General features: G+C 33.7%; 4 protein-coding genes and 1 long non-coding RNA gene across 5 annotated transcripts; 1 reads left to right on the forward strand and 4 right to left on the reverse strand.

The window, feature by feature from the left end:
* On the forward strand, positions 1 to 2,741 carry LOC105164312 (uncharacterized). The gene has a single exon (XM_088881533.1). It carries the CDS (start codon positions 244 to 246, stop codon positions 2,512 to 2,514), a length of 2,271 nt encoding a protein of 756 aa, XP_088737659.1. The 5' UTR covers positions 1 to 243; the 3' UTR covers positions 2,515 to 2,741.
* Positions 2,742 to 3,792: 1,051 nt separating this feature from the next.
* On the reverse strand, positions 3,793 to 6,055 carry LOC105164311 (uncharacterized). The gene has a single exon (XM_088881535.1). The coding sequence runs from the start codon at positions 5,763 to 5,765 to the stop codon at positions 5,592 to 5,594; it is 174 nt and encodes a 57-aa protein (XP_088737661.1). The 5' UTR covers positions 5,766 to 6,055; the 3' UTR covers positions 3,793 to 5,591.
* On the reverse strand, positions 3,793 to 6,235 carry LOC148787867 (uncharacterized). Its single transcript, XR_016065888.1, has 2 exons — positions 6,099 to 6,235; positions 3,793 to 4,228 (listed from the first exon to the last, which is right to left on the reverse strand). It is a non-coding gene; the product is annotated as an uncharacterized LOC148787867 (long non-coding RNA).
* Positions 6,236 to 7,311: 1,076 nt separating this feature from the next.
* On the reverse strand, positions 7,312 to 15,743 carry LOC105164434 (GDSL esterase/lipase At1g29670). The gene is made up of 5 exons (XM_020694189.2): positions 15,434 to 15,743; positions 12,945 to 13,069; positions 10,592 to 10,837; positions 8,755 to 8,995; positions 7,312 to 7,680 (listed from the first exon to the last, which is right to left on the reverse strand). The coding sequence occupies exons 1-5, from the start codon at positions 15,684 to 15,686 to the stop codon at positions 7,496 to 7,498; spliced, it is 1,050 nt and encodes a 349-aa protein (XP_020549848.2). The 5' UTR covers positions 15,687 to 15,743; the 3' UTR covers positions 7,312 to 7,495.
* Positions 15,744 to 17,340: 1,597 nt separating this feature from the next.
* On the reverse strand, positions 17,341 to 21,820 carry LOC105164433 (GDSL esterase/lipase At1g29670-like). The gene is made up of 5 exons (XM_088881534.1): positions 21,409 to 21,820; positions 21,050 to 21,174; positions 20,349 to 20,588; positions 19,261 to 19,504; positions 17,341 to 17,770 (listed from the first exon to the last, which is right to left on the reverse strand). Exons 1-5 carry the CDS (start codon positions 21,656 to 21,658, stop codon positions 17,580 to 17,582), a joined length of 1,050 nt encoding a protein of 349 aa, XP_088737660.1. The 5' UTR covers positions 21,659 to 21,820; the 3' UTR covers positions 17,341 to 17,579.
* Positions 21,821 to 23,178: the final 1,358 nt, after the last annotated feature.

Genomic DNA, 23,178 nt, shown 5'->3' on the forward strand with positions numbered 1-23,178 from the left:
CCCACTATGACATTTATCAGTGGTGTACTAAAATCTAGTGGACAAAAGAAGTGATGCATGACCCACCTATTCCACTTCCTAATATAGAACCATTTATGTCTAGACAACTTCCAGTGTACGGAGATCTTAAACTTTCAATGTATTTGAGTAAAGTGAATCACTTTGATTAGCAAAGATGGGGAATTATAAAGCTTACCTTTAAGTTCAGCAGGAAATTTGCCAGAGCAAAACTCAATATAGAAGATGGGGAGCCTTGGTTGTACTGTCAATGGAACGGTAAATGATTCAAGATTCAGTGAGCCGATGCCGTGGATTGGCCTGTACGTGGTAGCGGCATCTGCAGCTTGTGCAATAGCGATGGCTTTTGATGCCTTTCACGGCTTCCGTTACAGGAAGTTCTGGTTCCCTTGCAAATATTTTGCTCTCAATGCCACGACGCTTACTCTTATAGGTGTGGCTGTCAAACTCTCGGTTGATCTCAATACCTCCATGCCCCGCCCGCAAGATCAATTGGCAAAACTCAGCAGTACCACTTTCATCTGCACAGCAATAGGTAATTCCATGCCTTCTCTAGGAACCATGGAAACTAAAGAGCTTATGATGAATGTGGTAGCTCTAGGGATACTTGTTGTTACTGTTATTGTGAACGTCTGCATCCAGTTAGGTACTGGGGTGATCTACGTCTTTTGGATAGAACATGCTCTGATAATGTTTCTGATGGTGGTTTTGTTTGCAATCTTGATTTCTTCATCTTTGGCAATTCCTGTGACAAAGAGCTATCTTGATCTTAAGTACAATAAAAAGTTTGTAGCAGCAGAGAAAGAATGCCGTAACAATTGCAATACCTCCATAACACGAAAACTCAGAGATGATCTGATGAGATACTGGATGATGGCGCATACCTGTAACCCTCAATTCGTGACGGGTCGTTTAGCAACTTGCATCGCCTCAGGAGCATTCTGCCTCTTGAGCGCCATGGTTTTGGCAGAAGCAATTCTTCGGAGTTATCTGATGCCATGGTGCTTCACATTTTGTAATGGTGAGTCAGATTACAAGTGGTCAACTACATTGATACTAGTAACTCAGAGTATAGCAGTAGGAGGAGGTACAATTGGCCCAGCTCTTAGATGGTTCATAGCCATTAAGTTCATGTGCCCAAAGAGAACAAAGAAGTCCTACAAAATTGGGTTCTCATCAGTAGAAAAATACTGGGTCCAGATACTTTCTCAGTTGAAGGACTGCCCATTAGATCTCAGAATCTCTGGTCGGCATGTTAGAAAACTTGTGCATAATGCAAAGAACAAGGCCTTGGATTTATGTATTTTGATCCAGAAAGCAATGGTAGTTTTGAGCAAGTCAGTCAGGCTAATATCGATATTCTTTGTGAGCAGGTTAATAATAATCTACAGGTGCTGCAAGAAACTTGTTGACTTGGTTATGTGCAGGAATTCAATTCGGAACTGTAATACAGAATCAGAGTCGAACACCAACGGCAAGCTGGATCTCAGAAATTACATATTGCATCTTGAAGGAGAGGAAGAATTGATTGATCTCATGATGGAAGGTGACAGGGAGGCCACTGGTCATTGGAACAGAATGGGGAGAAAGGAGCAACCCAGATATCTCATACAACTTTTAGAGAAACTGAATCCTTCAAGGGGATTCGAGGGGGTACAGAAATTTGACAGCAAACAGGTTCTTTCTCTGGATTTTGAAGAACCTCCAAACAGCTGGGCTCTTCCTGTGGTGACATTAACAAGCATTGCAGTTGCAATTAGTAGCACTGATTTTCGTCCAGTGAAAGAGCTAATAAAGTGTGTAAATGAAGGCCTTAAGTACATCAGAGTCATAGAAAACAACCTCGACATTAAAAGAGACCTGACAAATATCAGGAAAGCAGCACAAATTGTGTGGGCAGGAGTTGATCTCCATTACAGGTGGCTCGATGTGGAACTTCTTGAGATCGCAGTCCAAGGAAGAAGCCTAAAAGATATAATTTCTGAACTCTCAGACATAGCCAAGAACAAGTTTATGGAGCTACGGAAGAATGACGTAACTTTTTGTCTGAGTTACACTCCTTCAAAATGGCCCATCAAAGTTTTGGCTGCTAATTCCATGTATAGAATATGCCAAACCCTTCTGCTCACAACTGACAATAGATCGATCGACTGCAGTAAAGTTATGTTTGAAAGACTCACTGCTATGATCGCTGACGTAATTGGGGCTTGTCTTACCAACTTACAGCTTGCCATTACACTGAAATGCCATCAGAGCACCATCGAAGAGAGAGAGGAATGCGTGCGCCATGCTATTCATCTACTTGGTGAAACAGAAAAGATCTTAGAAATTCTTAGCTGCCAACAACTTATGAGTTCAGATCCACAAAAATTGGCATGCATTAATGAATGGAGGGCTGTTACAAGAGAGAAAGATCAGCAGCATTGCAAGTCTTCTCCTACAAGCAGCGACTCGGATTTTAGTATTTCATCTGACTTGTATCTGAACATTAACTAATTAAATCTAGGAGTGTTGAAGCAAGTACATAGGCTTTACATGTAGCACGTTGATGAATTTTCAGATCAATATATAAAGTTGATAGAGCATATTAAACACAAATATACAGGGCATACTCAAACAAGAGATATGTAATATAAAATGAGCTTCAGACCCAAAAGCTCCCAATATTCAAATTCATGTAAAACTAAAGACATTATTGCAAGTAAATAAACTTTCTTTCCATATTTGCTAAATGCCTGCAGAAATACAATGAAACGAAGAGAGCACTATAGTTCTATATGTTAGCAAAATAGCATTTAAAAACACCTGGCTGAAACAACAGAAGGATGAACCAAATTGCATTGAAAAGCTTGAGCACCAAATTCTGTACTGACCAGGCCTGCAGTATGGAACATTAAAAGGAAGCATGGATATGAAGCCTTCAGATATAAACATTGCAGATCTCCATTGCAAGAGAGAAGAACTTTTCCAATCTCATTCCTAAATCTGATTTGTTTCCAGTAATTTGATGATCGTGTCCATTCTGTTGCAATGTAATTATCTAAATCTGACTGTTAGTTAACAATTCAGTGGCAAGTTCTACTCTCCTTGTTTTCAATTGTAACCTCCTATTTAGGGAAACCAAGGCTAACAACTCAAGCGATAAAGTATATGTAGCCCCTAGAAAATATCTGGAACACATGAATAGCAGCCGTTTCCAGCTGTTGTTCCCCTCCCAAGGGCAGGTTCTTACGCGTTACTCACCAGTCCGCCACTGGAAACACCACTTCCCGTCCGACTTGCATGTGTTAAGCATGCCGCCAGCGTTCATCCTGAGCCAGGATCGAACTCTCCATGAGATTCATAGTTGCATTACGTATAGCTTCCTTGTTCGGGATGGCTATATTTCTGGGAGCGAACTCCGGGCGAATATGAAGAGCATGGTACAAGTTATGCCTTTGAATGAAAGAAAACCAATATGAACCCAGGACTGAAAAGATTACCTTCTTGTTCACACATAGGCATGCAGACACCTTGGGGCTTATGAATGATTTTATGGCATGCTGTACAACACTTAAATAAAACTCTTTAACCAAGCTTCATAATACTTCACCTCTATGCCATGCCCCCCAAGAATATCACATCAGAAATATGAAAATATGATCAATTATTGCAAAGAACAAGGAGACAGCAATAAAAGACGGACTGCAATCACTTTCTACTATGTCTACTGTAGTTTAATGAGGCTACGGAAACCAAAATCCAATTTGAAGCTGAGCTTCCACAAGGTCAAACTTGTGAAATCAAGAAAAACCATATATCTTTCATATCTATCTCCAAACCAACAAGGTTTTTGTCAGGTACAAATACCATTGTCAGAGAATTCATGAACAGCATACTACTACCATCCTCCCATTTTATACACCTTTGTGGTCCTCCCTTTTCGGTTTCCTCATCTATGTGCAACCAAAAGCTAAGAAATGCCTGTAGACAATTACATTTAGGCCTTTCCCTCTAGTGCCTTCAATCTACTGTTCCACACAAAGAGAATTCTCATTCCCTCGTGTGTCCTTTCCCTCTAGTGCCTTCAATCTACTGTTCCACACAAAGAGAATTCTCATTCCCTCGTGTGTTACCATCACTTCAGGCCCTACACCCTCTGAACCTTGTAGAATGGTTGTGTAGCACACCAACTTTCCAGGGTGCAGCTTTCCGTCAAGCCCAGCGTCCCCTAAATACAGATCACCTCAAATTAATAAAGGATATTGATATATTTAATAAGATCAGTTCGCCTACAGAAAAAGAGCCAATAACATCGGCGTCACAAAAAGTAGCCTGCAACAGTTTAGGACCATCACGTGGCATCATTTCATTTGGATTCAACATATGAATTCATTCAGAATCTTAAGAAATGTGGTACAATCAATGAATCAAAGAAAAGCCATTCTTTGATCAGCTATCCACAACCAATCGCAAGCAGAATTATCATTATCAACAAGATACTGATGACATTTAATATGTGATAAGTTCACCTAGAGAAAAAGAGCCAAGAACACCAGCATCCCAAAAACACCCTTAAGTTCTACCAGCACGTGGCATCATTTCATTTGTTTTCAACAAAGCTAGACCAAAAATAACTCCAAGAGTTTATTTAGAACATGAAGAACTGTAGCACAATCAAAGAACAGACATTCTTAATCAGCTATCCACAACCAATGATAAGCAGTATTATCATTGTAAGCTAATTAAGTTCATGGAGAATTCATTAGAACTAAGGCAAAGATAACTTCTAATGCCTGTTAGGAAAAATTATGAGTGACATCCATTAGCTATAAGGTCCAAATATACATCTGAATATGAATCATTATTCAGCAGCATGATTGTATCCTCATTGCCGAACTAGGTAATACAAAATTAACTGAAAGTCTAAGTATAAGTCAAACATTGGCAAGTATGTCGGCAGTTTGTATCTCCAATAAGTGGGATCATATTGCTTATTGGCAAAGAAACTATCGTGTTAAACTGGCATGCAAAAGTAACAACAGAAGCTTTTCTGTGTCCATAAGCACAACTTATCAGGAGCTCAGTCATGAAACAACAGATAACACAAGACCAATCTTAGCTTGCCGCTGCAAGTTGCAACCAAACATTCCAAGGATTCCAGGTTATCACAAGCACAGCAATGAAACAAAACATAAATGGAAAAACATGAAATATCGTAGCTTACTCCTGCAACTTTTGCAGATACCCATTCCAAGGATCCCAATTTATTGATTTAAAAACGATTCTCCATGGGAAACTCAAAATGCATAACAGCAACCCATGAACTGTTTATGTTCTAAACTACAAAAAGTATCTGATCTAACATCAATTCTCTCAGAATTTCCATTGATTGATCCTCAAATAGTTAACAAAATCAGTAGTAAACGCCGACCTTTCTAGACCTCAATTTTCTCGAACTTAAAAGTCCTATTTATAAACAGCAAAACGGTTCCTTCAATAGGGTTTCTACAAGTTAAAAGAAATTAACAGGCCTTTCTACAAACATCTAGTAGGCGTCCTCAAATAATAAACCAAGGACAAAGCAAGGGCCTCTAATCATCGTCGTCACGTTTCTTGGGCTTTCGGTAATTCTCTTCAATGTGCTTGGCAATCAGAAGGCCAGTGTTGAAGAGCTTCCGCACGTTGGGAACATTGTAATTTTGAGCTACATACACTCCAAATGTTGTACCCACTATAAATGAGAAGCTGCTCTTTATTATGCCCATTCCTTGAATCCCCCCCTCCTTTCTCGTTTCCCCGATTGAAATTCGGATGTAGGGAAATTTTTCAATTGGATTGGAGCAGATTAGTGTTTCTATCCCCTTCTTTTCTTCAAATCTTTCTATGTTCTTCGGAACTTGGAGATCTCAGGGATTTATAGAGGCTTTATACTCGCTTAGAGAGAGTCTGACTGCCGGAAGATGACCCCTTCCGCAAGAGAGAATTTCTTGGGCGGGAGGTAAAGTTGTGACTACTTTTACAAATTTCGGGAGCAAAACAATTATGAGATTAGAAAATTATGAATAAATAATTTTTGTAAATTTAAATAAAAATATTACCATCTAATTATTTTTAAACAAAATCGAAACAGAAGCTGTTCTAAAAGGATTTGTGAAAGAAGTCACAAATATTCAGATAATAAAAGAAGTGGTGTAAGAAGTTTGTAAACCAACGCCTACCGAAGTTTTTAGCTATCCTATTACTATCACTATCATATGCCTTAAGAACTGTAAGGAATTTGTCAATAATAAATGGCTATTCAGGCATAGTTCCATTTGACTCGATGACGGCTAATATTAAATAATTAAAACGATAGTTAAAATTGAAAAGTATTATTGTTGAAAGCAAGTTAGGATAGTTTGAGGAAAAATCCTAATCTATGGATTAATAGGGATTGTTGTAATTGACATGGATTAAAATGCTAATTCAAAACAACATTTTAATCTAAAAGTTGGATGATAATTTAAATGGTAATCCATCATTAAATTATGGAAAAGAGCACAGTGTGTTTTTGTCCCACATTGAAAAATGGTGGGATACTTTAGTCAAGATAAAAGGAGGTGGGATGTTAGAGTTAGAACAAACTCTTTGTCCCACATTTGAAGTTTTTGTACAAAATAAACTTCTTATATTAAGTTTAAAGTTGATTTGAAGTTTTAAGTGATATTGAAGACTAAAGTGAATATGAAAAATCGCCACGCATTGTCGCCACTTGCCCATCTCCTCTCCCTTTCTTTCTTCGAAATTGAGTTTCTTTTAGCTTTTTTCTGCAAATTGAGCACTCGTGTACAATCAAAAATATCAACACTCTTAAGTTACATGACTAAAAATGACAATGTCCCCTAAGTTATAGAATGAAAGTTCCAATTTAATTGGATCATGTGCACGTAACATGCAATTTTTCGGCCAATTTGGTCGAGAAAAGGACGAAAATTGTCAAAATTATAAAGTTACACGATTAAATTGCAAAAATATCAGTTTGTGCAAGACAAAAAAAAAAAACTCCATAAATTACAAAACTAAAATTATATTTTTTCCTCGAGAGTGAACCCATTATAGATTTAACAAAGCGCAACACATTCACTACAAAAGAAAAATAAATAAATTGAGTTTTCACTGCACTATAAATGACCAGAACTTAAAATCGCGGCAAATCAATATTATTAACCACAACTAAACAAAATCAAAGTAAAAATTTAAATTTCTATCACGGCTAATTAATCTTCGCTATGGTTTTTAGCGATATGTAGCTAAAACATTCGCAGAAACAACAGCTAATGATCATTGCAAAACTTAAAATAATTTATATTTGCTGTAAGTCTTTCTCTTTTGACCATAGCAATTAACGTCCGTAACAAAAAATTATACTTTTTTCTAGCGATTTCATACGCATGATCATTACACTACAAGCATTCAAAGCAACAAGGGGCTTTCTCTTGCCCTCATAGCCCATCCATCATTGAATTAACTGCAGTATTTCAGCGTACGCAGCGGCTGCCGTAGCCTTGTACACAATCGACGTCGGGTGGAAATTGTCGAAGAACAAGTGTAATGCCCTGTCCCGGCATGGCTTTTTTCCGCGGATGCACAGCCCCGTAGTTTTCGCCACCTCACAACACGGTTTGAGAAGAAACTTAATACCTAATCAAAGCCAAAATATGGAGTCAACGTATGTCGTATATGTATTTGCCATTGAAGAATTTATATCAAGATGCATCGTAGCATGGGTTGATTGTAATTTTCGCTCTGTATGTATGCACCGCTACAAAAAAATAGAAAAAATGCAAGCAATTATCTTATAATATTGCAAATGAGCAAATTACTTCATTATGAAAAAAATAAAATAAAATAGCAATTTACATCTCTGTACTCTTTAAAATGCAGTAATTACCCTCCTGCGTTTTTTAAAATTGAAGCAATTTACCTCCTCAGATAGGAAGGTAAATCGATTTATTTTAAAAAGTGTATATAGGTGAGTAAATTGCTATTTTTTATTTTTATATCATAAATGGGTAATTTACTCATTTGTAATATCACAGGAGGGTAAATTACATTAAATCCCAAAAAAATATGATATGAGTGACGAAATATCAAGTGACAGTTTTAAAATTATCGTTAAAAATATATATTAAATGACAATAATTTCCTGTCGCCATATAATTATTAGTGACAGAAATCGTATATATGGTTGCCACCAAATACAATTAGTGATACATCTATAATGATAACTATTATTTATTGTCATTAAGCTGTCACTACACATGGGTCGCTAACTACATTTAGCGACCATCTTTGGGAAAACTTTTTTTCCACTAATTCTTACTAATAACTATTTTTACAAAAAATAATAATTATTAAAATCATACAATTCATTTTTGTGATAAAATAAACATTCTCATCACTAATTATATACAATTAGTGATAATATTAAAATTAGCACTTGAATTTTTTTATCACTAATCTTCTTCTTCTGTTTTTTTTTTTTCTTCCCAATTGTGTACAGAGTTTTATTATAACTAATATTTTAACCTCACTTGCAAAAACACAGCGAACGTATACAATCATAATTAACTACTATTGCCGCGATTATATACTTTTGTTTCATAGTAATTAACCATAATGAAAACACATATATCTCCCACTGAAATAACCCATATCTCAAACACAAATTTTTAAAAAAAAAAATCAGTAAAATTATAGAAACTTTCAACTGACCCGGCACGGGAATGTGTTCCGACAACTCTACGCCAGGTATGTAGATAAATTGCGCATCTGGGAGATGATTATTTAGGGATTGTACAAGGGCCTGTAGCTTGTGATTGAACAATACAGCCGCATCGTTTATCGCGTCCACACAAAGAGACCCATTGGTGCCCCTCGCCAACTCCGCCGGTACGCACCCTATTGCAGAAAGTCCGGTCACAGCTACTTTTCTCGCCCCAAAACTATACAATTTCTGTGTACGCCACGCGAGTAGTTTAACGTTAGTGCATGGTAAGAAAACGGGTTATGTGGTGTGATTCACACACAATTTTTCTGTCCTAATCTTTTAACAAAATAATAATAATAATAATAATTTTACACTTTAATTCATGACTCGTTGGATTTTGTTGGTCATGGATCTACGGTCGAAATTTTGTAGGATACAAATCAACATTTCTTAAATTATTTATACGTAATATAATGAATGGTTAAGATTTAAATAAAAATGAGTGGCTAGATTTTATTAGATTTAAATTGAAGTTCCAGATTTAACACATAAATACATAGTCCGAATTTTGTTTAATTTGAATCAATTATTTATATTTAAATTTTCCATATTTGGTATATAGATACGAACATTTATATATTATTATTATTATTTATTATATATAAATTAAATACTTAAATATATAGAAAAAAATATTTTCAAATACTTATACATATATAATTTTTCTTCCAAAATTAAACAACAAAAAGATTAAAAAAAATTGTTTTATCTTTTTTCCTGCTGCCCCTTGGCACCACCCTTTAGGATAATTCTTATCCAAATTAAAATTAATCGAATCAAATCAATCACATAATAAATATAATATATTTATTCTATAATTGATCAATTTATCTAAATTATATATCAATTACACTCATATAATTAGTTCAAATTCAATCAAACTTTGTATTAATTTTTCCTCACCACCTGCTCCTCCCCATCTCCCTCATTGCCCACCATCCACTCTCATCTTACTGCCCACTCTCTCTCTCTCTCTCTATATATATATATATATAAAATTAAAATTATATTATATATGTTATATAAATAATAAATAAGTAAAAATTTAGACAATTGATCTATTAGATAAATTTAAGGGTAAATTACAATGACCTCATATGAGGTTTCGCATAATTATGAATTCCTCCTCGTTGTTTGAAAAATTATTAATACCGCTCTATTTTTAATGGCTTTTTAACAATTAGCCCAATCCATTAGATTTCCATCCAATTTTTATGGTGAATTGACCAAAGTCCCTTGTTTAAAAATTATAATTTTATTTATTTTTTAAGATTTTTTACTTTTTTGTACTAAGTGGATAATATTTTTTTAAAATTTTTAAATTTTTTTCATCCACCCTCTTTGATTTTTTTACAAGACTTTAATTTTATTTTTAAAAATTACAATAAGGACAAAGTTGATAATTTCATATATTCATCCAAGAATTACATAATTTTTCAAATATCAGTAGGTATTTGTAATTTTTCAAACAACTAGGGGTACTTGTAATTACAAAAAATCTCAAGAAAGATTGTTATAATTTACCCTAAATTTAAACCTTATAATCAAATCAAGATCTAATCATTTCTAAATAAAGCTATAAATATCATTCTACAATTCACTACAAAAAAATGCACATTTAACTATGATTAGGTGTCATGATTAAAAACAAAATAGCAGTAGCAAATAGTCATTGACTACGGCTATGCAAGGTTGTTTGTCGTGAGTATCTGCGAGGGTGCAAAAATCAAAGCTTGTATTTAACCCGTAATGAAAGCGTGGAGATGAAATTACCAAACTGACCTTGAGCTGCTGGGAGTACTCTCGAATTAAAACTGCAGCATACTCCTCGGTGGAGTACTTTTTGCTCGTGGAGTAGTACTCAGGCTTGAAGTAGTTGTTCATGTAGTCGTTGCTGCCGACAACGAAATAGTAGAGACATTTGCTGAGGTGGTCTTTGCGCGACGGCGTGTGCCCCAGCAGACGAGCGATGCGCGAAACGGTGACGTTGTGATGTAGCAGTTGTTCGTTCATGCTGATTCGATGCCCCTGTTGGAAATTACCATATATTGAGTATTTGAAGGTGAGAGATTTACTGCGCCTTGTTTGGCTAAGCTTATAAATTTCTAAAAGTATCTTATAAGATATTAGAAAGTTTATAAACTCTAATAAAGTGTTTAACTAATTTTTTTTAAAAAAATTTATAAAATCTCAAAATAAGATATTTTGGATCTTATAATTTTTTTAAAAAAAATTAATAAGTTATATAAAATTAATATGTTATAAGATAAAAATATATCTATTCATGCACACCCACACTCTTCTTTCTCTCTCTCACACACACACACGCACGCACACTTTTTCTCTCTCTATGATTTAATTTTTTTTTTACTATTTAATTTTTCTGTCGTTCGAAAATACTCAATTATTTAATAATAAATTATTATAGTTAAATAAAAATAAGATTGGTATTGATATTATATTTACTGAAAAATATAAATTCAAGACATTATAAATTATACGACTAGAAATAACCATTGTATTAATAAAGAAAATATAAACTATATGTCTAAATTAATATTCGACCAGCATGAATGTACATATGTATTATTTTTATTCAAAAGTTTAGGCAATAATTCGGCATTTTTTATAGTTAAAAGATTATCTATTAAATCTTTATTTTGAATTAAACTAAAGTGTACTACTTATAAAAACATTTTAAAAAGTTTTTAAAGCAAAATATATCAAAAATAACAACTTATTTGATCCTATAGTATCATGTCCATTTTAGTCATTTCACCAATAAAGACTTTACTATACCAAACACCATAACATCTTATCAGATGTTTTCACATTTTATAAGTTTTAACATCTTATTTTATCCAAACACTTTAGGAGATCATCTTTATAATAAGATCCAACATCTTATATGCTCTTAAAACATCTTATAAGATGTAGGAACACTTAAGACGTTTTAAAAAAGCTTAGCCAAACACCTTCTAAGAGGGTGTTTGGATGAGTTTATAAGCTCTTTAGAATATTTTATAGGATGTCTGAGAGTTTATAAAATGTTACAAAGTATTCGGTAATTTTTTCTAGGAAAAATATTTTATAATCTCTAAAAATAAAATATTAGGAGCTTATAAGCTCTTTTAAAAGAAAAAAAAAATAAAGAGTTGCCCATTTCTAAGATTTTCTAGAAATAATTTACTGCCAATTTATAATTACTAAAATCTTATAAGATCTATATACTTATTTTTATCGAAACACTTCATAAACTTATTTTTAAAATAATTAAGATCTAACGTCTTATAACATGTATAACATGTCGAAGTTTTTAATTAAGTAGATTGTAATTTATGCAAACTCGATGTGTGCACGCATATATAATATACTTTTTAATGAAAGAAAGCTACAAATATTAAATTGCTTATCTGATGCAGATCGACTTTAAATACAATAAAAATTAAAATTATCCACAAATAATGACCATCAAAGATCTCAGCACTTCTGACGTGTGTTATCTGATTTCAGACTTATTTCCTATAAATTTGAAGAGGACATAGCACACGACCAGCATACCTCATCAGTATTTTTAGATATTTTGCTAATCTGAAAGGCTTATCTAAAATACAAGAAAACTTTAATTTTAACCCGACTTGGTCAAAGTTGAACCAATCATATAGTAAGTGCAATATACTTGTTTTATGATTGGTGTACAGTTCAAGAAAAGTGACCAATCAATCACATAGCAAGTGAGACGCACTTGCTTTGATTCGGCCAAACCTGATTCGGACAAAAACTTTTCATAAGTACATATCAATCAATATTATTAGACACCGACCGGTACTTTGAACTACAAATAAAGGATTTAGAAATTGCATGAGTGCTAGAGAAAATCAATATTTTCGTCCTATAAATATGGAATATGTCAATTTTAGTTCAGTACGAACTTTTGTCCTTTAATTTTAAAATTTCGCACATTGAGGACACAAAATCATCCGAATTTGCAAAATTTTTAAAATTATAGAACACAATAATCAAGATGGATTCGTACAAGACTAAAATTGCCCCCAATTGCGATTTTCGAAAATCACATTAGAAAGAAAAGGAAAATTATTTATTGGGAGAAAAGGCAATAATAGCATTGATGTACCAGTTGCTTTCCAGTTTCATTACGGATTCCTGCCGATCCAGATGCATAATTCACACCTTTGATTATTTCTCTCCCTTTTGCCGTTGCAAAGGATGGAACAGCAGATTTGAAGCCCAGAAGATCAGCTGCAATACCGGTGAGCTCAGTAATTAGCAAGGTTTTACCAGCTATATCAAATTCTACAATTTCAGTGAGAAGCTGTTCGGGTGAGTTTTTTAAAGTTATATTTGAATTGATGGATTTGAACTCGTGAATTTCAAATTTTTACTAACAGATCTTTTGGATGTAATTGGATAGTTTTAAATTCAATGAATTTCGAAACGTTTGATTCAAAGTTTGAACTATGTTTTACTGAATATGATGGATATCAATTTTTTTCTAATATGAAGTCATCTTATTTTTTTTTCCAAATCCTTCCATCACAGAATCCAAATCGATCAATAGGAAAAAATGCAATTTTTGTCCACTAATTTAGGGGTGATGGCATATTTAGTCCAGGTCCATTCCAAAATAACATTTCAAGACAATAATTTGTTAAAAATGGCAATTAACATAAAAATTGTCTTAATTTTACCAAAATCCCTCACCCCTCCGGCACGTGACTCCAAAAAATTGTTTTTATTTTTCTGGCCAAATTAGTCTACGTGGCAACTATCCTCTTGGCTGTCTCTGCACCCCTACCTCCTTTATCACACGAGTTTTTCTCTGTCGAATATCCAACTCACCAATTAATTCTTTATAGCGTCATGAACAAGCACATAATACGAAAGAAGGTTGGTCCATTGAATAGAAACATTAAACTAAAAGGAATCAGGATCTTGATGCATATAGATACAAATGGTCTTTTGGACAAGGGTGGAGTGGCAAAGTGACGTGTAAAAATATAACACGTCATCTTGCCACTTCTACTAGCAGGCCAAGTCAGCGTATTTTGGGGGGAAAATTGCAAGGTCTCTTCTCTTCAGACTTCTTCCAAAATTCCTAAAACACAAAATCCATAATATGTGATTTTTTGGCCATATATAGCTGCTGTAAAAAGATTGAAAGAAGGGAGTCGCACTAGTTGAACATGGTGATGATTCGCACTAACAGGCATATGAACATGCCTCCACCTGCATATCATAAGCAAAGTCCTTGACCCAAAAGCTCACCTTTTCGCTTTTCAAATTAACACTATCTGTTTTGTTATTTGTGACCCAAAAATCCTCTTTTTATGTGTTAGTTTTGTCTTTTATTTCGTTTTATATTAATGGAGAATGAAGCATGTGAGATTTTTACCTTTTTGGCCGTGTTGTTGCACTATTAATATACCCTACATGTGGGGTAGTTGAATATGTTTGTTGAGTATTATTAATTTGTTGTACGTTGTATTCTTATCATTCTTTTTTTTTTTTTTGTCTTTTATTTCATTTCTTTACAGATTTTGAAAGTAAGAGCATTACTTTATCAGCGTTCTATGGTGGTATGGTTAGACATTGCCTGTAGCTAAATACATTGATAAAAAAAGTTAAAAAATTTGATTATGTTAATGCTACTCACATGAACAAGCATAATTTGGACCTAATTTATGAAAATTGTGGAATATCTAGGGAGGGATTAAGGTACTACATATTTGGACGTTAATTGCCATTTTTTACAAACTATTGTCCTGAAATGCTGTTTTGGAATGGATCTGGATCAAAAGTGCAATCATACCTAACTTAGTGGACCAAGATTGCAGTTTTTTTTATCAAAATATAACATAAAATATTTAATTTATATGATGTTTGGAAGTTTATAAGATATTACAAAGTATTGAACAATTTTTTTTAGAAGGAAACTTATAAGCTCTTATAATCTTAAACAAAAAGTAAAGAACTTTCGAATTATTTATAGAAGTTGAATAAATTCCTATTTAAAAAAAGTATCATAACTAACATCTTATAATTAAGTCCTATTTTACCTTATTTTATCCAAAACACCTAGGACTTTTATTTAAAACAAGATTCGACTGCTCTACGCTCTAAAAACATCTTATAAAAGGGTTCTCCGTATGATATATATGTGAAATAAGCAAATATTCCTCTGTGAAAAAAAAATTAGCAAATTACACCTCGTGTTTCAAAAAATAAAGCAAATTACCCTCCCATCAATGGTTTAGATGGGAGGTAATTTACTTCATTTTCCAAAACACATGAGATAATTTGCTATTTTATTTTTTATAAAATTTCTTTTGCTCGTTTCTCATATCATTCTAGTAAATTGCATTATTCTCTCTTATAAATGCATGAATTCACAACTTTTTTTCAGAAACAATAAATTTTAACCAAAAATCCTCTAAAATCAAGAAATGCCAGCAAATGGTATACTCAACAAAGACAAAAACATCAACCTTAGAGATAATCAAGAACTAGCTAGACATGATGGTATTAAAGCATTTTGCAAGAACCAACAAATACACACACAACACACAGTAAGGTAGAAATCCAGAAGAAGTATAGATATATGACCAAGAAAATCAGCTGGATTTGGACCGTTAGTGAACCTTCCGGTCGGCCCGTCGGGGAAATCAATACCGTAAGGCGGATAATTAACCTTGGTCGTTGTCTTAAGCTGATTGTTGTTACCGTTATCGACTATTGAGTCCCCAAAGATGAAGAAGCAAGGGACTTGAGGTGCGGTACTCAGTGCCGATGGCTGCAGGTTTATGTAGACCACAAGGAACAATGCAACCACTTCATTTGTTCTAACTGCGAAAACCATTCTAAGGAAAGAATGTTCGACTAATTAATAGAGTTGACGATGATTCAAGAGAGACGCGTTGAATGGAAATTAAGACAATAACTGAATTACATCTATGTTATCGGTCTATATATGTCCGTAAGATCGTTTATATATGTGCACACATATAATATAACACGACAAAGATAGATTTGCAATAAGCTCCCTTTGGAATAGGCATATCCTTCAAAATAGGCGTCCTTTTGAATAGAGCAAAGGATGGTTTGGAGTTCATGAGAGTGGGAAGCTAGAGTTAAATCCACACATTAAATTTGGCATTGAGTTAATTGTATTTAAACTCTTTCTAAAAATACAAATTCAAAAAAATTCAAAATTACACTTACATCCCCTATAAAAATTCATTGTTTATATCCGAACCTCTTTTACTAGGATTTTGACGAAAAATGCTGATGTTAGTAAAAAGGTTACATAAATTTGTAAGTTTACCCTCATTTAACATTCTCATGTAATAATTGTACTTTACAAGAGAAAAATTGTCACACTCCACATATGTATATTACATTTATTCTGTACGGAAATATATATGAATATATTAAATGAGTGATAAAATTGAAAATTTATGTATTTTTTTGTTAGCGTTAGTATTTTTCGTTTAAACCCTAATGGAAGGGTGTCGGGAGTAAAAGAAGAATTTTCAAATGGGGCGTAAATATAGTTTCAAAACTTCTTTGATGGCAAATATAATATAGCATTTTTAGAGAGGATTTGAGTATAATTAATCATTTTATATCTACCATTGCAAAATTCGTGCTACACATTATATATTTTGAATATAAGGTTTCATGTTGTTGAAAAATTACATTTTACATGTCTTGAGTAGTGTTCTAGCTGCATGGGAACTGCAGTAAGTAATTGAGATATTGTATATACAAGTAAAAATAAAAAAATGATTGTATAAATAATAAAATAGAAGAAATAGAAGAAAATTATATATCTTGTTTATACTATTAATTAAGCAGGCGAAATCCGTGATATCTAATCACTACAAGCAAATATATTGAATAATTACGAAAAATTTGATACTAAAATAATCCTTGAACTAATTAATAAGTAAAATTTTTTATTAAACTTCACTATTTAATATATATTTTAAATAATTCATATCGTCAAATTCGTTAGCAAGTAATTTTTTATCACTAAATATATTATCAAGTAAATTCTTATATTAAATAATATATATTAGCAACTTGCTAATTAGCTGGACCCTACAATGGTCTATGTCCTATCATTAATCTACAATGGTCTAAGCCCTATCAAGATATTGAAATAGATAAGTTAAAAGGGTAACAATCACATTGACAACCCCTCGTATTATAGTTAAATTATACAAATACACTATACCTTTTGTAAAATTACAAGTACCTCCTTGAAGTTGTACATCATCATAATTATAAATACACCCCTATTCAATCGTGAAACTTTTCACAAATACTCATTGAGGTACATTATATTAATACTCCTGAAAGACTGTACCCGTAATTTTATGAAAATTACGGAATATATGTATATTTAGATTTAATTTTAGAGAATGTTGACGTGTAAAAGCGTGCTTGACAACGTGGCAATATTTATAATATGGGACTGATGTAAACAGAATAGGCATATAGTAGAAGAATTAAGAATAACCCTATTATGGACATACAATTAATAAAGTAACAAAAGTGTCTTAATACATTACAATACCTGTACGCAAAAAAAGGATTTTCTCGGAGAAGTAGATAATGTATATACTACGTATTTTAGACAAACTTCTCAGACGAAACGGTCCACGTTTTATTACAAGAACTGCTGCCCATATATTCAGCATCCGTCCAATGGTTTCAATTATATCCTGTACTTAATGTCTTATTACCATCATTGATTAATCAATAATTTGAGTAGTTCAATGTATGAAGCAACGGCGACAACCCTGTTAACAATCTCCGATGGGTGGAAACCGTCGTAGAACGCATGCAGGGCCCTGATGGGGCATGGTGTTTCTCCAGGGATGCACAGCCCGGTGATGTTCGATACGTTGCAGCATGGTTTGCTCAAAAATCGAATACCTGACAGAAATGGAGACGTCCAAGACTTTATAGTATTAATATTGTCACTAATTATAATCTATATACTAATTGTATGAAATTAGGGTAAGAGGATTTATCTCTTCTCTCACGAAAATTAAATCACGCTCTTTCATATTTGTGTAAGTTGAAGCCAGTTATAAACAACACAAAGAATCATGTGTTCCACAAGTAAATCAAGTACTAGTGGAAGACACGATTCTTTATAGCTTCTACTCTTTAACTTACAAAAATAAGGGAAGGATGTGATTCAATTTCTATGAGAGAAGAAAGAATTTTGCTCTAATTTTCTTCAAGATTTATTTTCTTTTCCACTCAGTTGTTGTTAAATTCCCCCCGAAAAGTCGTCCCAAGTTGGAAAATGCTCCAATTTTTGTTTCAGATAGAAGTACTTAACGGCCAAGTGTCGAGCACGTGGCCTACACTGTAAATTATAGACGGGAAAGTCAATGAGGACCAAAAATATTTTTGTAAGTTACCAGAGCAAAAGTACTAACACCACGAAAAGGAAAATTATTTATTTCGTCCTTTAATTTTTACCTTCTATAAAATTTAGTCCTGTAAGTATGCTCATTAACTAATTAGTCCTGTAAGTTTGCAAAATAATGACAAATAGTCATTCGGTGGTTGAAAATTTATATTTTTCCCGAAAAAGGTGACATTGCAACTAAGTTGTGTAACTTTTTGGCGATTTTAATATTATGTAGCTTTGAAAGCCATGCAGGACATGTTTTGGAGGAAAGAAACCTCATTTTTCCTTCCAAAACTCATTACACGTGGATGGTACAACTGGATAAGTGGCCGAAAATTCAGCAAAAATTTGCCACGCGTGCACTTTTCGGTATAAATTTTAAAAGTTGTCGGAAAATTCACAAGAAAACCCTAAATCTGACTTAATTTCATCATTTTGCAAACTTACAAGACTAATTAGTTAATAAATATACTTACAGGACCAAATCTAATAGAGGGTAAAAATGAAAAACGGAAAAAATAATTTTTTCTAACGAATAAAATCAAAAGAGAAACGAGCCTAACTTATTCAATAAAAATACTATTTCCCCTTATAAACATTGTGAAATAATTCATATACTTCCTATAAACACAAACATATATTAAGCAACACTTAAAATTATTTTGGAAAATGACAGCATGCATGCATACAAACCAAATAATTGATTTAGTCAAAATCACTATTTTCTCGCAATTTGGTAGGTGTAAGATACACCTTTCAATCAGAAAAACAATTCCTTTAATTATAGTTTTATATTTTCAAAAGAGCTTAATTGGTTTTGGATTCATTTCAATGTGATCAATACAACAATTACACGATAAATGTACTTATACATGCAAATGTTCTGATTCATTAAGACCTGATCTGAGTAAAAAATTCTTTTTTTCTTTTTTGTTAATTAAAGAGTATGATTTGTATCAAGCTAAAACACAAACAAAGTTCAAAATTAAATTGAACTGACCAAGAGCTATCAATTGCGTAGGCCTCAAATCCATGGCGTCGAGGTAGACAAATTTTGCATCTTTAATATTGGTATTGAAGTCGTTCACAAGATGCTTCAGCTTGTCATTGAACAACTGCACTGCCTTGTTCATCCAGTCCACACAAGCAGATCCATTAGTCCCCCTGGCCAGCTCTGCCGGGGCGCACCCCACCGGACCAATTCCATTAACAGCTACTTTTCTTGCTCCAAAATCGTACAGTGTCTGTCAGGAGTTCGGCTTTATTGCAACTCTTGTCTTGTATATATGAGGATTCGACAGTTTTGGTCCCGTAAAATGTTGATTTGGTTGGCAATTTAGTTTATCAAATTAACAATTTCGTGAATAGGGGAATTTTTTATGCAGATGTCAACAAATATTCAAACATGAACGCCCTGCGAGGACATAGAAATGGGAATTTTTAATTTTTTCACTAAAATTGTTGTCAATTAGCGAAAGTTGTTAAATTGGTAATCTAATATATTGTAAAATCAACTTTTTACGGGACCAAAAGTGTCAAACCATCATATATACAGGACAAAAATTGCACTTAAAACCGTGAGTAGTCATTAGTGCAACATAAGAAACCCGAACTGATAAGTGAGCTGGGAAAGTGAATTACGGGGGGGGGGGGGGGATAACACTTCTGGACCTCTAATTATAAACGATTAGCATTTTAGTTTTTAATATTGTTAGGGTTTCAAATTAAGTAGTCCTGCATATTTTCAATTTTCGAGAATTAAGAGACATTTGGATGGAAAACTTAAAACCGGTTGTGGGTCTTCCACTGCACGTGCAAGGCACACCAAACTTTCCTTCCGATTTTAAGTTTTTCAATCAAACACCTCTTAAATTCACGAATATTTAAAAATACGCATAATTGCTTTGCAACCCTAACATAAAGGACTAAAATATCAAATATGCATAATTAGAGAACGAAAAGTGCAATTAAACTTGGAGATCAAAAGTATAAGTGATAATTGTTTATGGATTAAAAGCGAATAAACGGTATTGTTTAGGGGCCAAAAGGACAATCCTCCCAACTAGTATTAGTCCTGTCAATACTAACCTTGAGTTGTTGAGAGTACTGTTGAACCAAAACAGTAGCATATTGCTCCGGCGTATACATACTGCTTGTCGGATAATACTCAGGCACAAAGTAGTTGTTTATGTAATCGTTGCTGCCGATAACAAAATAATACAAACATTTGTTGAGGAGCTCTGAAGCGCCGCTCCCAAGCAAACCGGCGATGCGAGTCATTGTGACATTGTGATTTTTCAACTGATTATTCAAGTTGATTCGGAAGCCCTGCAGACAACACGGCGAAGCTTATGCACGTCTCGTCTCAGTCGTGTTCGATATTCAAAATATACATACAAGAAAACCAGTCATAGGCGAGTAGATTAACTGGGAAAATCGCGTTTTAAGTCCCACAAGTTAGTGTTTGTGATTTTGGTCCCATTGTTTATGAGCTCACCATGTGGCGTTCTATAACTCCAAAAAATTTACGATTTTAGTACCAAACATTAATTCTATTGAATTTCTGACGGGAGCAGCACGTATCTGGCTTGAGCTCCGTCAAGTCTTGAGGGAAATCGAGTTTGTTTCCATCAGAATTAAACTTAATGAATTAAAGCTTGGGACCAGAGTTACAAACTACATTGGAGTTGTGAGATGCAGTGTCGTGAATTAGAAAACAATGCGATCAAATTGCAAACGGACGTAGCATGCGGTTTTCCTAAATTGACTTATTAATAGCATTAGTGTACCAGTTGTTCTCCTGTTTCATCACGAATTCCTGCTGATCCAGATGCATAATTCACACCTTTGATGATTTCGTTGTCTTGCGCCGTTGCAAAGGGTGGAATATATGCGTCGAAGCCCAGAAGCTGACCTGCAAAGGTGAGGTTCAGTCAGCATGGTTTTACTGGCTATCAATTTCTACGACTCTGATAAGTCATCAAGACTCTGATGACAAACCAATCAAGAAAGACGAGAACTAATCATAAGATATATGACAATCAGCAGATGTTATCTTGAACCAAATATATAGACCAAATATAAAGGCACAAGCACACAAACAACACACACTAATAGCTAGAAGAAGTATATATATATATATGATCACCAAGAAAATCAGCTGTTGTTCCACCGTTGGTGAACCGTCCGGTTGGCCCTTTAGGAAAATCGACTCCGTAAGGCGGATAGTTGACCTTGGCCAACGTCTGCAGGTCGTTATTGTTGCCGCCATCGACCAATGAGTCCCCGAAGATGAAGAAGCAAGGGACCTGAGGTGCACTCAGTGCTGATGGTTGCAAGTTCACAAGGACAACAAGGAAAAACGCAGAAAGTCCTATCTTGTTGACCGTGAAAGCCATTAGGGCGATAGCGAGCAAAATCGACTAAGTTAGGTTGCCAGTGATGATCAAGAGACGAGAGCGGAATGAAATGGTAGAGGAGAAGACTGCATATGCTCTGTCGATCGAAAGAAGCGAAAGAAGTGTATGTGCACCACGACCAGTAATTGGCAGCAGGTTTATCTTATAACGCACGAATTATGAACTTCTATACTTTACTATTACGATAAATTACATCCACGTCACTTGATATTATGTATAATTGTATGAACACCCACTACTTTTTGTGAAATTATAAGTACATCCCTGAGGAGTGCTACAGTAATATACCTCAAAGGGTATTTTAATTTGTAAATTTATCACCGACTAGAAGTTGTACCTGTAATGATAATTATAATTTCAATGAGTATATTTATAATTTTACAAAAATTAGAGGGTGTTTGTGAAATTAGATTAACTCTATGGAATGTTAATATAATTTATCATAATTAAGGAGAGCACTTATTCGGTGTCTCACCTTTTTTCGTCTGCCGTTTTGCATTTTTTTTATAATTATTTTTTTATTATTTATCTTACTTCCATTCTCTAACAATCTTGAGTACCATCATATTATTAAATATTAGAGGATATTAACTGCCATAATATCAGAATTTTTTTCAATTATTAATATACTTACAATCGATTCAACAGTTTTTTCTCAAAAAAAAAAATGTAAATTTATTCCTTGTAAAAATATGAAAAGTGGCAATTTGGTTTTTTCGAAATCAATTTTGGCAATTCAATCCAACAATTAAAGAAATATAATAATTTAAGGACATTCTGGACGAAAAATTATAAATTGGACTCCCTCTGTGTTATGCACGTGACTCGATATTTCAAAATTTCAAGTCAATTTATGAATTTTTACTCAAAATTATCCTCAAATTGCTATTTTTATTTTAATTACAGGATCAGATTACACAAATTAATTTCAGTAGGATCAGAATTGCCCCCTCACATATTTAAAAGACTAAAACTATAATTTTTCCCATCTTTTTCGAACTCGTGGTGAATTATTCTTTTTGTCACAAGAATTCAAGTTTGACGGTAATATTATATATACTCGTATGATTTGGACATTTGTGTAATAAAAGCTTCAATTTACGTACTATACACCATTAAATATTACACGATTTCTTGGTTCTTATTCTTGTCCGTAATCTGACTAATTTCTTAATAAAGATTCAGCATACATCTCAATGTTGTAATGCATTTGTCTGAATCGGCTGATAATACATGTTCTTACATATATACATATTGCGATTCATATGTATATGTGGAGCAATACTGTAATTATGATGGGAAAAATCCTAACTTTTACGCAAAATACCGAAAATATTCTTAATGAAGGGTATTTTCGTTATTTAGCAACTCAGGATCCGCGCGTTAATGAAGACGGGTCAGATAGACCCATTTTATGACCGAAGACCTGACTCAGGGAGAGTCGTCCGATTGGAGACGCCTATCACCCTGATGGTGACGCGTGGCCCAAGCTACAATAT

Source organism: Sesamum indicum, linkage group LG6 (assembly GCF_026168435.1).
Source record: "Sesamum indicum cultivar Baizhima isolate 11 linkage group LG6, ASM2616843v1, whole genome shotgun sequence".
In the NCBI taxonomy this organism is placed as follows: domain Eukaryota; kingdom Viridiplantae; phylum Streptophyta; class Magnoliopsida; order Lamiales; family Pedaliaceae; genus Sesamum; species Sesamum indicum.